General features: G+C 35.0%; 1 protein-coding gene across 1 annotated transcript in view; it reads right to left on the reverse strand.

Annotated features, from left to right (window-relative positions):
* Window positions 1-14,589, reverse strand: part of IDE (insulin-degrading enzyme) — a 58,948-nt gene that overhangs the window by 6,088 nt on the left and 38,271 nt on the right. The window contains exons 16-21 of the mRNA XM_009888788.1: window positions 12,174-12,284; window positions 9,896-10,016; window positions 8,432-8,523; window positions 5,981-6,092; window positions 4,726-4,893; window positions 1,629-1,901 (exon numbers count right to left, since the gene is read on the reverse strand). Of these exons, the coding sequence (XP_009887090.1) occupies window positions 1,629-1,901; window positions 4,726-4,893; window positions 5,981-6,092; window positions 8,432-8,523; window positions 9,896-10,016; window positions 12,174-12,284 (877 nt within the window). The remainder of the gene's footprint in view (window positions 1-1,628; window positions 1,902-4,725; window positions 4,894-5,980; window positions 6,093-8,431; window positions 8,524-9,895; window positions 10,017-12,173; window positions 12,285-14,589) is intronic.

Below are 14,589 nucleotides of genomic sequence, written 5' to 3' on the forward strand. Positions count from 1 at the left end.
TTAGCAGGAAGATCAAGAAATGCGTGCAAGAGAACAAATAGGCAGCTAAAAAGTCTGTGAGGCAGGCTGTAAGTAATTAATATGAAGTTCTACATGAAGGAAATAAAAAAAAATCAACAAAACACAGTTTGGAAAATTAGATGACATTTTGGAGAAGATTTTTAAATAAAGTAAACCAGTAAAAGTAATAATAATAAAAAAGTAAAAACTTGAGGAAAAAACCCTTTCATTTCTTAAGGCTGAATTTCTGATTTTGACAATTCTACTCATATTAGAATCATTAATGAAATAAAATTACTAGAGAAATAATAAGTTGAGTGAGATTTATATATGAAAGATATGGCTGCAGCTAGCAGTAAGAAATTCCAGAGACATAATCTAGATCCGAGTATGGTAAAACCAGAAACACTTAAGGTAGAGAAAAATTGAACTGTTTCATCAGACACAAAAAAAGTACTTGAGGGGATAAGTTTCCACACCATTCCTTATGCTCAGGCATGAAACCTTGTCAGTAGCTCTCATCCTCTTGAGACCAAGCTATACGACAATTCAAAATTCTTCATTATTAAAACAGTTGAATTAGTCATTGTCAACCAAAAAGACTGTATTTGCTATTGCAGAAGGCCAATAACGTGCATGTAAAGCACAGAAGAGAAGTCAGAGGATAGAGTGAGTTTTATGTAGGAAGCACATTACACATGGAAGATGGAAAATTATAGCTGTGAATAAGAGTTGAGACATGAAAATGTGAGGAAAAGCTGATCTGTACCGAAACCTGATTTTTTTTTATTTTTTTTTAATGTTAGAAACTATATTACTAATATACATCACTATTTTGGATTAAAAATCTTGAAACGATGAAAAGGGGAAAAATACAACTTATATACTACCTAGGATCACAATGTAAATAACTGTCAGTCCACTTGCAGTAATAACAATAGAAGTTGGATCTCAACTGGTCTTCTGCAAGCTTATAAACTTCAAAGTATGATGAACAAAAAAAAAAAAACCAAAAAAAAAATTAATGTTTCTTCAAGCCTACTCTAAGCTAAGAAAGGTCATGTGTTAGTTAAGATACCTGCTGTTGCCTCTGCCATCGCTCCCTCAAAAGAGCTGTGCAATGGGAAGAGAAATAGGGTTCCTACAAATGTATGCACCATCAGGAATATCAAAGTGTATTTGAATGTATCTCAGTCAAGTATTAAGCATGTATGTAATACAGACGTCTGAACATCACAGAAAGAAATTTGAGCTTATGAGACATCAACGTTTGCATTCAAACCACTTCCAACCCTTGATCTAGTCTGTCTCACTGAGCCTCAAGGGAAAGAACGGAAGGTCAATGAAGCATTCACCACCCCCCATCATATGGTGACCATCAGGGAACACGTTTAGTCTATTACTAACGGCTCCCACAGCAGTGAGCACACAGGCTCCGCAGATGAGGTGTTTTCTCAGGGCAGAAGGAAGAAATACAACTTAAAGGACACAAGTCACAAAAAAAAATATTAAATTATGCACAGGCTATGTAAAAGTTTAAGTTGTTCCCAAATGAGTATGACACTCTACAGTCAGAAGTGTAGCCGAACTACAGCGTTCAGTTTTAAAGGAATTACAATTTGTCTTACCTCTGTCAAAGTTATACTGCTGGGAAATGATTTCTCCCCAGTATTTAGCACATTCTGCAGACAGCTTCTTTGGTTTGTCTAGACGACGAATTGCTAAAGCTTGGATGTGTTTTTGGAAGGCCTCTTCTGTCATGTCTTCTATGCATTTCTCCATAGTTTTTAAGAAAGCTTCAACTCTGCTTTCTAAGTAGTGTGGTGGCTTTTCAGATTGGATAATAAATCGCAGTCCTTGTATGCCATTTGCCCGACGGGGACCACTGAACACAATGTAACCTTGGCACAACAAGAATAGTCAAATTAAAAGAAATCCCCTGTTCCAGCATGAAGTTTTCCAAACACGGCATGTTTGACAGGAATGCAGTTGTATGCTAAGTTTAACTCTGTATTATAAATGAAATAATGCAGGTTTTCAAAACATGCCACTGTATTTTTTTTTTTAAACATCTTTATTTCACTGAGGCAAATATCAATTCAGGGGAGGGGTGAGGAGGAGATGAGGCAGACCAAGACAGAACAAAAGGAATACTGTCATCAGGATTAGGTAACCAGAAATTAAGTTGTACTCTAGTGCTTCATTAGACTCAATATTAGGAACTTATTATTATTTTTTCATAACATCGAATCTGAATTCTCTGTGCTGTAATGTAAGGCCACTATTTCTCATCTTATCAATTAGATACAAAGAAAATATTATTCCTTTCCTTTTTATTGTAGCTTTTGTTTACCTGAACACCCAAGCCTTTTTTCAGTCTTCTTCCCCTCCTGTGCTAACAATTCTCTCACATTTCAGTCTTTTAAATGTTGTTTTATAGCTCTCTAATCGTTCCTTGATGCTCATGTCAAAACTGGATACGGTATTTCTAAGTCCTTACCTGAACAATATAGGAGTAGAATTGCGCGTGCATCTTGGAAGCTCCCATTTATATGTCCCACTGTTTTACACAGCAGCGTGACACTGCTGATTTATGTTCTACTTCTGATCCACTGTAACCTGTAGATTGTTTTCTACATAACTGCTACCCAGCCAGTTGCTTCCTAGCTTGTATCTGCGCCATTGATTATCCCTGCCAAACTGTTCCTACCAAATTGCATCTTATCTTCATTCAAGTCATGTTTCCAAAATGTCAAACTAATTTTGAATTCTAATTCTGTCTTCCCACACACTTGCAGCCTCTCCCAGCTTGGTACTACCTGAAGATTTAGTAAGTATATTCACTCTTCTATCATCCAGAGTTCTGATGAAAATATTAAATAGCATTGGATCACAATAGAGCTCTGTAGAATACCATTTTTCAAATGAACTATTCTTATCTATTTTCCAGTCAGGACTTTCTGAACAGTCTTGCATGCAAATGTGTAGCACTTCCACCTAGGCGCTCTCTCTAGTTTGCCTGAGAATATTACGTGCCTTTCATACTATCAAGAGACATATGACATCACCACTTCCATCCATACAGCCAAACTCTGTTTATATTTAAAAAAAAGGTAGGTTTCACCTGAGTTTGTCCAGTAATAGTCTCTCGGTTACCTTCTATGACTTTAGAACCGCTTTTCATAACTTATTCCGTATTTTCCAGGAATTAGAATTAAACTGACTGATCTGTAATTTCCCTGTTCTTCTCTTTCCTTTAAGGAAACATATAGCTTTTACCTGTGTTTATTTTTCCAGTACCTTATCTATCATCCACAAATTCTCAGTTATAAGACTTCTAATTCCAGGATTTCATAGTTGTTAGGTTTTTTTTATGTTCATCATGCCTGAACTCTTTAAAAATTTCTAATTTACCTGAACAACCTTTCATCTGTTATTTTCCTGTTCAAAGTTAAGCCTTGGACTTTGATCACCAGTATTTATTTTGGAAATCAACTGGTCACAGTTGACATTTCAAGTAAAAACTAACAAAGACATCATAAAACTTTTACTTTTTTTTTCCACGATTGACAGCTTTTCTCTTCCTCTTTCTCGTACTGCTAAAGCATTTATTGAACTAGTTCTTGTTACTACTTTTACTGTTCAGCAAACTGGTAACTCTTGAACTTTTTCCTTTAGCTTTCTCGGAGATCTTATTAACAATTCTATGAAGTTTATTGAATAGAGATCTTATTCAATAAACTTCATAGAATTGTTAATTTTGCTGGTATTTCTATTGTCTTCCCTCCTATGTCTTGTGAACTCTATCATTTGGCAGTTACGCAGTGCTGGACACAATCACATAGTTCTTCCTCACTGGTTCCCCACCTCCTCTTTAGCTGTTACCTCCAACTTCTATACAAACCTGCCACCAGCACATTCCAAAAACCTGCTAAATAACCTGGGTCCTGCCCTGTTTTCAGCAGATATGCAGATAAAATCCTTATGATGAATGTGGTATGGCTGATTCTACTATTTGCTCACAAAAAGTCTAATATTGCGTGATATCCCCTGGTAGTTCATAGTCATCACACTGATGCATTCACCTGCCTCTCACCTTTGGAAAAACTGTACTTGTCCTCATCAGTATTTCAATCATGCAAACCGTCATGCAAAGTCTCTGTCTTGCCTTCTTAGCTGTTTGGAATAACTTTACCAGTTCTTAGTCTCACTGGTTGAGGTAACAACTATTTGTATGTATTGGTGAACAGCTGTATTCTTAAAGAGCCTGAAAAGTATTTAGGTCTTCACCAACATGGCATCTTACCATTACTTACACTGCAGTATTCCTAAGATAGGGCTTATGAATCATCAAGCGCACCTGGAAATAGGATCACAGGCAGAAAAGACCAAACTACTACTGATTCTTTAAGAAGACCTAAAATTTAGGAAACTGACCTAATCTTCTTCTGGTAAAAATTTTAGTACTGTACTTTTTTAAAGCCAGAGTTGGTTTCAGATATTTCAGACTTATCTCAAAACTTATGCTTGCTTCTTCTCAATTTAGAGTGTGTGCACAGTAACATTCCTTTGAGTCATCAGCAGTTAAAATGGTTTACATTTACCGAGTGCCCTTCAAATGGCATTCACTGAACAGGGAAAGAACACCTCATCATGTCTCATGGAAGTGCCTGAATATGCATGCATGTGTGTATACAGACACATCATCGCTTTGGGAAAACCTACCTAATTGTTCCTTGGTGCGCAGAGTATTGAAGCATGGTTCTGAGATGATTTGACAAAAGAGCTCCAAAAACATATTCTCAGAAGTGCTCTGCATGTCTGTCTGGTAATATATTTCAATGCCACAATTGTTATGAACTTCATTTCTCTGTTGATATACAAACCAACCTCCTAAAAGACAAAGTTAAAACATTTGAGTTCATAAAAATGTACATTTCTACATGTCTACAATTAAAAAGATAACAGTCTATCACTTGAGGAATGGAATTATAATAAATGGTTTAGGACTGTTAAAGCAAACTTTCCACTAACAGCATACTTTTCTTGAAACAAGTAAAGAAAAGATTATGTTAACACATTGAAATGTCATAGCTTGAGCACAACAGCAAGTAAATTGAAACTGGCTGCTTTTCCTCAAGCAAATATTTTTGGATCTGGAATGGAATTCTGCACTGCCTCTACTATGTAAATAGTTTCTTAAGACAATTTGTCAGAAACATTTATGAGCATTAAAAATAATTCAGCATTTAATACCAATATTAATTTGGTATATGGTAGTTTCCACAGGCTGATGATCAGTTATGGGTAATTGGCTTTGGCTGTATAGCTACATATGTCCTCACTGCTCTGTAACTCCCAGCAATTCCTTGAATGTCCTTTCCTATATATAGATAATATTTTTTTCACAATAGAAGTAAAATCACATAAAACACTACCAGACCAAAAGAATTTATATCAGAAAAAAGTTACTTGTGTGAGAGCTTTTAGTTTTCTCAAAAAAAGCAAAAGTCATATACGACAATTCTTCACGGAATAGTCAATTAATACTCAAAAGTGCTCAAAGAATGGTGCTTATTCAAATGTATATACTATGTGTAGCAGAGAGTGGGACAGGGCTCTTATTTCCACAAATCATACCAAATGTATTAGGATTGAATCACAGAATCATAGAATGGTTTGGGTTGGAAGGGACCTTAAATATCATCTAGGTCCAACCCCCGAGAAGCCCAATTTACATACACAGATTAAAAGTGAGATCAAATTCATTTTCAAGTATACCAGAAAGATGATTGTATTGGTGTATAATTTTATTAACAAAACCACACCCTAATGATATTTTTAAATTTAAAGTTTAAAATAATTTGAAGTCAAAACAAACTCCTAGCAACTGAGTAATATTCATTTTAAAATGCCATTAGCAAACAGAGAGTCTCAATTTAATGTGCGTTAAAAATTGTAAATAAATCATTTAACTTACTGTCAGGAAGTTGCACTTCTCTGTATCTCACTAACTGACTGGGAAGGAGTGGCTTTGTGTGAGCGTGCTCAATAAGAGTGTCCTCAACCATCTGCATAATTCCTAATGCAGCCTGGAAGAGAAAACATAAGAGGATTTTTAATGATCATTAGTTAGTCTGTACTTAATAGCAGGGTAAGACTTTCCAATTACTGATGGTGACATGAGAGAAAAGAAAAAATGAAAAAAAAAAAATCAGGAATAGAAAATAGGGATATTGTAATTAAATAAAGATACAGTAGAACTTAAGTAGATGAGAGGAACTGGGGGCTTGGAAGGCAAGGGTTTTGTAGGGTGGGGGTTTTTTTTACATTTATCTTGTCTACATGATTAACTACTTCTACTTCTCTCCAATGCTTCTGAAATTAAAGTTTAATGGTTTTGGTTTTTTTTTCCTTTCACTTTGCCACTTTGATGTACACATCTTTCAAAGTTTGAAAACCAGACACCTACAATGTACATTTGCAAAGCAAATGACATCCCAGCAAATGGAATTTTAAGAAAACAAATTAATGGTTAAGTTCAAACATTCATTCCATTGACATGTTGGCAGTATTAGGACTTACTGCCCAGACGCTTTTTTTATTTGATGGATTAAAAAAATAATTTTTAAAAAAAATTATAAATAGTGAAAAAAAAAAAATCTAAAAATCATTGGTTTTATTCAAGGACTTAATTTCAAAAGTTTTACCTGTTAAGGGTTATGTGTTCTTGTAGCCTGCATACTGGAAATTACAGCACCTTGCTACAAAGTAGTTTTTGCTGAAAGCTGAAATCTCTAAGTCTGTGATGCCACAAACTAATAACACAGGTGATCTTATCAAAAACAAGCAAAATCTCTGAAAACTTCATAAACACACACCCCCCTAGTACTCCCACACAATATCAAAGACAAAAAGATTGAGGTCTTACAAAACACAGTTTGAAAGGTTAGAGAAAAATACTACATATTCTTCCAATCCAATAGCAAATCAAAATATTTACAAGACTGTTCATACAGATGTTCTAAACAAGATTAGTTTACTATTCATCCATTTGCAGCAAATAAATAAAAGGAACAGTCAAATAACATATCAGAATGAAATTAATTCAAGAAGAAATGGGAATTTTAAGCAGCTAGATACATTTAATTTTTCAAAAAGTACAGATTCCCTAAAAATTTTTCAGTACTGAAAGGTGTCACAAGAGTATGTAAATTCTGATTTACTTTTAGTTGGAAAAAATTCTTAGATGCAGGTTAAAATTTCTGAGCTTTGTCAGTGATGATCACATCACAGGCATTGAAGGACAGAGAAGTTTTCCTGTCCACCTCTATTCAGGCAGGTCTGCAGACCATTTCTAAACATTACACAGCTATGGGTGTAACAGTACATCCTTCCCAGTTCTCTAGCTGTAGGACTCTTCGACAGCCACCCTTATGCCAACTAAAGAATGCATTTCTCTGTTATGACTGCATCGTCACGGAAACCTAAAAAATCTGGTCATTCAGATATATGTCAGAAAGAACTGACTTTCATATACAAATACATAAGAAATAAGGAAGGAAAAAAGTGAGACCGTTTTTTACATTTCTCCACATGAAAAATACTCTCTAAAAAAACCCCAAAACATTAGAGACATCCTTGAAAAAGAAAACTGCGTATCCAGTGCTATTGGCTCCTTCATTTATTTTTTTCTTTGTTTCCCCTCCTTACTAGCTAATTTTCTTCTTTGTACATTCAGCAGTCACTAGCAGTGTTTATAACATCTCCTGCAAGCAAAGTATCACAGAGCTGGTATAACATAGAAATAATGCTACATCAGCCCTACAAAAAAAGAATGCAAAAATGTACAAGAAAGGTACTACATTTTGTACTGGTACATATATTCAAATATTTGGTTACATTTCCCATGCAAATACAAACCATTACTATTTTACTGGAAGACAGAACAAACATTTTATGATTTTTACTCCCAAAAAGATGCAACTGACAGCTGACACATTTTTTATGGCCCACCATTCCTGTTTGGCTTTGTGTAAAGTACTTCATTTAGAAGGATCTTGGATTCTTAAATCTTTGCTAGCTAGCCTGAAACTTTTAAATGGAAAAGCAGGATCTGCAGCACATTGTTCCTTATGCAGCTTGATCACATCACAGTAATGACACACAACATAAGATTCTAAAATATTTAGATCATAAGTTGTTTTTTATTAAGTTTCCGAGAGCAATGGAAGGGCAGCACTTGGCCTAGTAAATCTAAAGTGGAAAAAATGACACCATGATACTCCCATAAAGATAAAAAAGTAAAAAGTCAAATTACGAAATCACATTTGGCAAAACTCCTTTACGATCTGAGAAGATTAAACTAGTCTTCCATTTTTATGCTGCTTTTAAATAAAAATTGTTTTATTAAAGAACGTATCACACCAACCTGTTTTGTTATATTGCCATGGAGAAGAGCTTCAATGTGTAACCGTGACAACAGTTGAGCTATAAAGGCCTTGAGGCGGGGAAGAGTGACATCTAGAATAGATATTTAGACAGCTAAATCAATTCCATGCTTTTTTACATGAAGTAGTACCTAACTCATGATTAGATATGGTGCATTTCTTGGAGGAGGAGAAACTCATCATCATGAAAAAGCAAATCTCTCCTTAAAAATGCAACGTTGGAAAGTTTCCAGGTCTAAATAGCAGCACTCATCATATAGTTTGTTTTGCTTAGAATTCACATACCATCTGACCCAGATTCCAAAAAGAAAAGAAAAGAAAAAAAGCTGCCTTTCCAATCATGAACATTCATTTTTCAGAGAAAACAGTTGCAATCATTCAGGTGGTGTTCCAAGGTAAAGCTTTAGTTATTAGCAAGCAGCATGCAATTTATAACGCTTGAGAAACAGGCTGTGCATTTACCATCTAGACTAAAAAAAGAACCTCAATTCAAATATGGTGTTTTGCTAGTATCTTTGTTAACAAACAATACATAAGAAAAATATTTTTGCAATATATCCCAGAGTACACAGACACACACATTCTATGCTAGCCTGTCTTTGCAAAACAGTTTTCATATATAATGCAAAGCATAGTTTAACATATAGAATCAACGAAATAAAAGAAGAAAGGACAGTTGAATGGATGGGATGTTGATCCCAAAGTCAACATCTCCATTCTTAATTCCCTTATACTACAAGAATACCCACACTGTATCACCAAATCTATTAATTTCTCATTTTGTCATTTTCTCAACTAAAATAAAAACTAACAATGCTTCTGTATTTCACAAAAGTTTTGAAAAGACAAATGCAATCAAGATCATGAAGTCACTCAGTTATTCAGTGGGGTATGCATAAATATCTAACAGATCTGTGATTTGTATTAGAAAAACCTACACCACGCTTATCAGTCTTTCCCTCTCTTAAAAGAGGAAACTGACTATTAGCAAAAAATTAATTTCCACATTTTTCCTGATTTCAAATCAACTTTTTATTGTTGTATAACCCTAATCTTAATTTTTGCCTCTAGAATTTCTTATTAATGCACTCCAATGCATCTGGCAAGATGTCAACTAGAGCCAAATTATTTTAGCAGTGTTGGTTAGGCGTTGGGTTCACCATACCCAGGCTCATGCCCCTAAAGCTGTTCAAGTTTTGCCTGAACTTTTACCTGCAAGTTTTGCCATTTGAGGCCTTTTGCCTGAACTACTATACTTTCTAGAAACTGGAAGACAAGTGCAGAGGCACCGACATCTGCCAGAATCAGCTCAGGTCTGGCACTGCACAGCCTTCACTTGAATAATGGGCAGAGTTCAAACTAGGCACCTTCATTAGTTTAGTAACAAGACATTTTCCATAAGAAGAAAATAAAAATAATACAGTTTAAAACTGGCAGAACATTACCATCTAGAGCTTCTTTTAATTCATCTTTGGTCCAAGCAACTTCTGTCATCAGGAGTCGGAGATAATACATTGCATGCTGGTGAGGCTGTTCGGCCCTGAAGTTGTTAAGTGATCTCATGTACTAAAACAAAATAATTAAGTTAAAATTATAGAACTCTATTTCCAAATATAGAATATTAACCTTGTACTCTCAATTTTGTGTACCATCGAAAATATACATTTGAAATGTCAAGAATGTTCTCTTGCTTGTTAGACCTGTTAAAAAATTGTGTTAAATTACTTTAGCAATAACGTGGGCTTCTGACCCTATGGATTAAGCAGTAACCATTAAGATAGTTGAAATGAGCATGAAATAAAAATTCTCCACAAAACCAATGGCTGGAAATTAAATTATTGCAGTTAGACCCACATAAATATTTAGATAAAGTTGCTCTACCCAGGAAATACTCATTCTATGGTGACTGTCCAGGGGTAGGGAAATACCGCTAATAGAAAACGTTTTTTTCTCCCTTGTTAGAAAAATACAGAGGCATCTGGGAAATTCTTTTCATTCTTTGCCTGGATAAAAGAGGTATGAGAGCAGAATCAGTGAGCTTCTTCAAAGAAACTCCTTTCTAGTCCAGCTGCACCTTTACAAAATAAGCAAAGCCTTTTTCTTCCACCAGAGGAACCGTAAAGTGCAAACTAATAATTTTGGCAAGCTGGGATCATTTCCAGTACAGGAGAAAAGTAACTCATTTCAAGGCAGATGAATGAGAAACAGCAATGACGAAGTTGCTGAGGAGCCCTACTGTATAGTTGCTGAGTCTTTTTATCTGTTCCAAACAAAAGCCAGAAGCTGGTTATCTCCCTTATCTGTTAGGTGTAGACCTGAGGGGAGAAACTGCAATCTCCCCATCTGAATTGACTTTTTTATATTTTGTCCTTATTCTACATATACAAGAGGCCTATATAACAAAAGTTTATAAAATGATGAAACAGGCATAATATAATGACAAAGTTCAAGCAAATTGTAACAGTAATCAGGCAAATATCTTAAACTAAAAGACAATCATCCCAAACAGATCATTCACAGACCTGTGTGTTGGGTTTTTTTACCTTGACCTTTATCACATCCAGTTAAAACTTTACCTAGGATGCATGAATTATCTGGAAACAGAGCCCAAAATAAAGTGCTGTTATAATAAATCTACCTCACGTTTGATGCCCCCCCTGCTTAGAATTTCCTACTAAATAGTAATGAACTAAAGATGGCCCTGGTGTCTGACTAGGCCGGTCACCTGTTCAAAAATCACCAGCAGCAGAGGATTAAAGGAAGACTATAGCAAGCACGGACTGATCTTCCCTGCAGCCCCAGCTCTCTCATCTACTGCAGACTATCTGCTAGCTTTCTGGGCCAGAAGTCAGCCTGTTCCCCAACACCAGTCTAATCCTTGTGCACTCATTTATACCTCCACAACTCATTGCTATGAGTGCCAATATCTAATTTGTTTATTTCCTTTGTTTTATCTCTGTCTTGCTCTAAAGAAAGCACTAGAAGAACAATTATGTATCGTTTGGCTTAGCAAATACAATCACTGTTCATTAATATACTTCAGGAGCTAAAAAAATATATATATATATCTATTATCTAAATCTTTATATATCTATTATCTAAATCTATATATATCTAAATAAATTTTTAGATATATCTATATATCTAAAAAATATATATCTAACTTACATTCCACATATATAGATCAGTCATTAAACTTGGGAAGTGAGACTTCCCGAAGCCAGCAGGTACTTAACCAGCTGGTTACTTTGCTCCAAAGGATCTCAGCCCAGGAGCAGAGCTCCTCTTCACATCTGGGGAGAAGAAACATTGCAAATCTTCTCAACGCTTCCTTTCCCCCTTCATCCATTTCCCCTTCTTTTATGGTTAGATCCCACTGTGGCCTTTCCAGATTGTAAAACAGGATATAAAGTTAAGATTTGTTTGCCCCCATCTGCCTTAGATTTCTATGCCTATCAAAGGAAGTTGCAATCCCTTGACTGATCATATGAAAGACCAACTGAAAGAAGATTCCAGGGCCAGTTATTTTTAACAGAACACTGTAATATAAGCACTCTGGGGAATTCATGGCCACAAAAAAGACAAAAGAAAAAAGCTTCTGCAGTCCCAATGAGGCAGAATTTCACTCCGTATTTCCGTGGATAATCAGCCCTCAAATTTCATTTCAAGTCAATGCATTAAATTTTAAATTATTCCAAAATGTAAATTTCTTATGTAGCTTACCGCTTCCTTGATAATTTCAAAGCGTTTTTCATCAATCTCAAAAGTAGCCATTTTCTCAATGATCTTCTTGAGCAAGATATGTTGCTTGTCATTATAACCTTTTACAGAAAGCTACGGAAAAAGCACATAATTTGCTTTAAATGTGGAAGATGAAAGAATAAAACAATTACCAAATCTTGTATAATTCAATGAACAATACACTTTTCAACACTCTAAATTCAACGTCATTCAACATTAACTCATTCTGAAATAAAATCCCTTTACCCATCAAAAGATAACTAACTGACGAATATGATATCGCATACTTGCCCAGGAGTTATGAATGCAGCGAATTAATGTAATTTCCTGTTGATGTAAGCAAATTGTACTCAGAATACAGATTTTTAATGATTACGAGTATTGAGTCCAGTCAGTAAACTTTACACTTGGAGTACTGAAATGGTTTTACTCTAGGTTTCTCATTTTAGCAATGAAATCTAGATTCACAGCCTTCTTAAAGACTCTCTCCAATTTACTTTTAACCTTGTTTCACATTCATGTTGCTCAAAAACACAGTTTACATAAGTGGAAGTAAGCAGTGCTACAAGAAAAGGGGTACTGTCAACAGTACAATTTATAACCAGGATGGTGCTGGGCTGAAACACTACAGTAGTCAGTCTACAATCGTAATGAGATATTGATCTGATCATACACATTTTTTTGAAAGTATACATGAAATAAACTTAAAAAAACAACACAGAAACTTAAAAATGACTATATGATTGCATGAAGCTACAGAAAGTTTGTCTAGTGAAAAAAGGCATTAGAAGGCCTTTTGGGGGGAAAAAACTTCAAATTTTCAAAACAGGAATTTAATTGAATTTGTGCAGTTTAACTAAGGTAAAACTAAATTTTAGGACAAAAACCAAAATACAGGTGAATTCCTGCTTTCCAGTAGGAAGAATTTTTTCTTCTATAGTTGCTGAACATACCTGAACCATGAATTTGAAGAAAAAGCTATGATAAGTGGATTCACGACAAAGGCTTATACCCTAAATTAGCATATGAACCCAAAGTGTTCAACAATCACCACAGGTCATTGTTTTCAGTGTACCATCTGTCCTTGCTTAAAGTATCAGGCTGGACGTGGCCTTGGGCAACCTGGTCTAGTAGGAGGTGTCCCTGTCCACGGCAGGGGAGTCAGAACTCTATGATCTTCAAGGTCCTTTCCAACCTAAAGCATTCTACGATTCTGTGCTCAACATTGTCCAGTTACACCTACTGACTATAAAACTTCTCATGATATAGAAAAGAATATTAGAAGTTCATAGATACAAAAATGCCATAAACTGATTTTAATATGCAAAAATAGAATCTTTACAGTAGAAGAATATCAAGACCCTATGAAGAACAGCTAATATTTAAAATAACTCTAAACTGTGACTAAAAATGAAGAAAATAACACACACACCCCCTTTAAAGGAATTAACTCTGACCATGGAAACATCAGCAATCTTAGAAAAGAGAATAGATAACCATTCTGCCAGTAAATTAAGTGAATTCTACCAGGAAATGAGATTTGTGTTGGATAAAAAAAGAAATTGCAGCATTCTCTTTCATACAGAAAATGTAAAGACAGTACACAGTATATTCTTACTAAGTTGCTTTGGAAAATAATACTTCTACAGGAAATTTCAAAACACATTTTGGTATAAAATGATGGTTCAAAACAGCTTTTAACAGAACTTCCAGAGAGACTATTAAAATCTCCCATCATAAATCTCTCAGGAGAAGCTGAGTAAGAAATAACCATTTATCATCGTATCAGTATTTATCAAGTAAGTATTGTCAGCACTATAAAACAGATTATAAAACACATCATAAAAACAAACACTTAAGGAAAAGCCATAAATATCTAGCATTGCATTCTAATGAACACATGCACAATCCATTTCCACAGCTCACTACAGCAGAATTAGAGAATTATAACAAAATCCGTGAAGTTGAGACGCATTCAACAGAAAAGTTAATGTTTTTATATAGAAACCAGCAATAGTACTTTCAAGATTACCATGCAGGCAAATAAAAATGTGAACTAGAATGCAACAACTGCACTGCACACGCGTTCACAAGACGCTGCAATCTTAAACAGGGCACTCAGTACTGATTAAAATACGGTTTCGCTTTGCCTTTAATTCATGAGATATATGCAAGGGAAAAAACATTAACCATCTCATTTAGAAATGCAGAAGTCAAATGTTTTCTCCAAGCTCAACAACTCCCAAGCTGTTTCATTTCCTCCTGCATTTTTTTCTTACTTACAAGTATTGCATTCATTCCTGATGCAATGCCATAGATCAAACCTGAGAGGCGTGCTGCATATGTATACTCTTTTAAATCATCCTTCAATAACCTGATAAACAGGTATGTCATGTTG

The sequence above is a fragment of the Charadrius vociferus genome, unplaced genomic scaffold, assembly GCF_000708025.1.
Source record: "Charadrius vociferus isolate BGI_N301 unplaced genomic scaffold, ASM70802v2 scaffold436, whole genome shotgun sequence".
NCBI lineage: Eukaryota > Metazoa > Chordata > Aves > Charadriiformes > Charadriidae > Charadrius > Charadrius vociferus.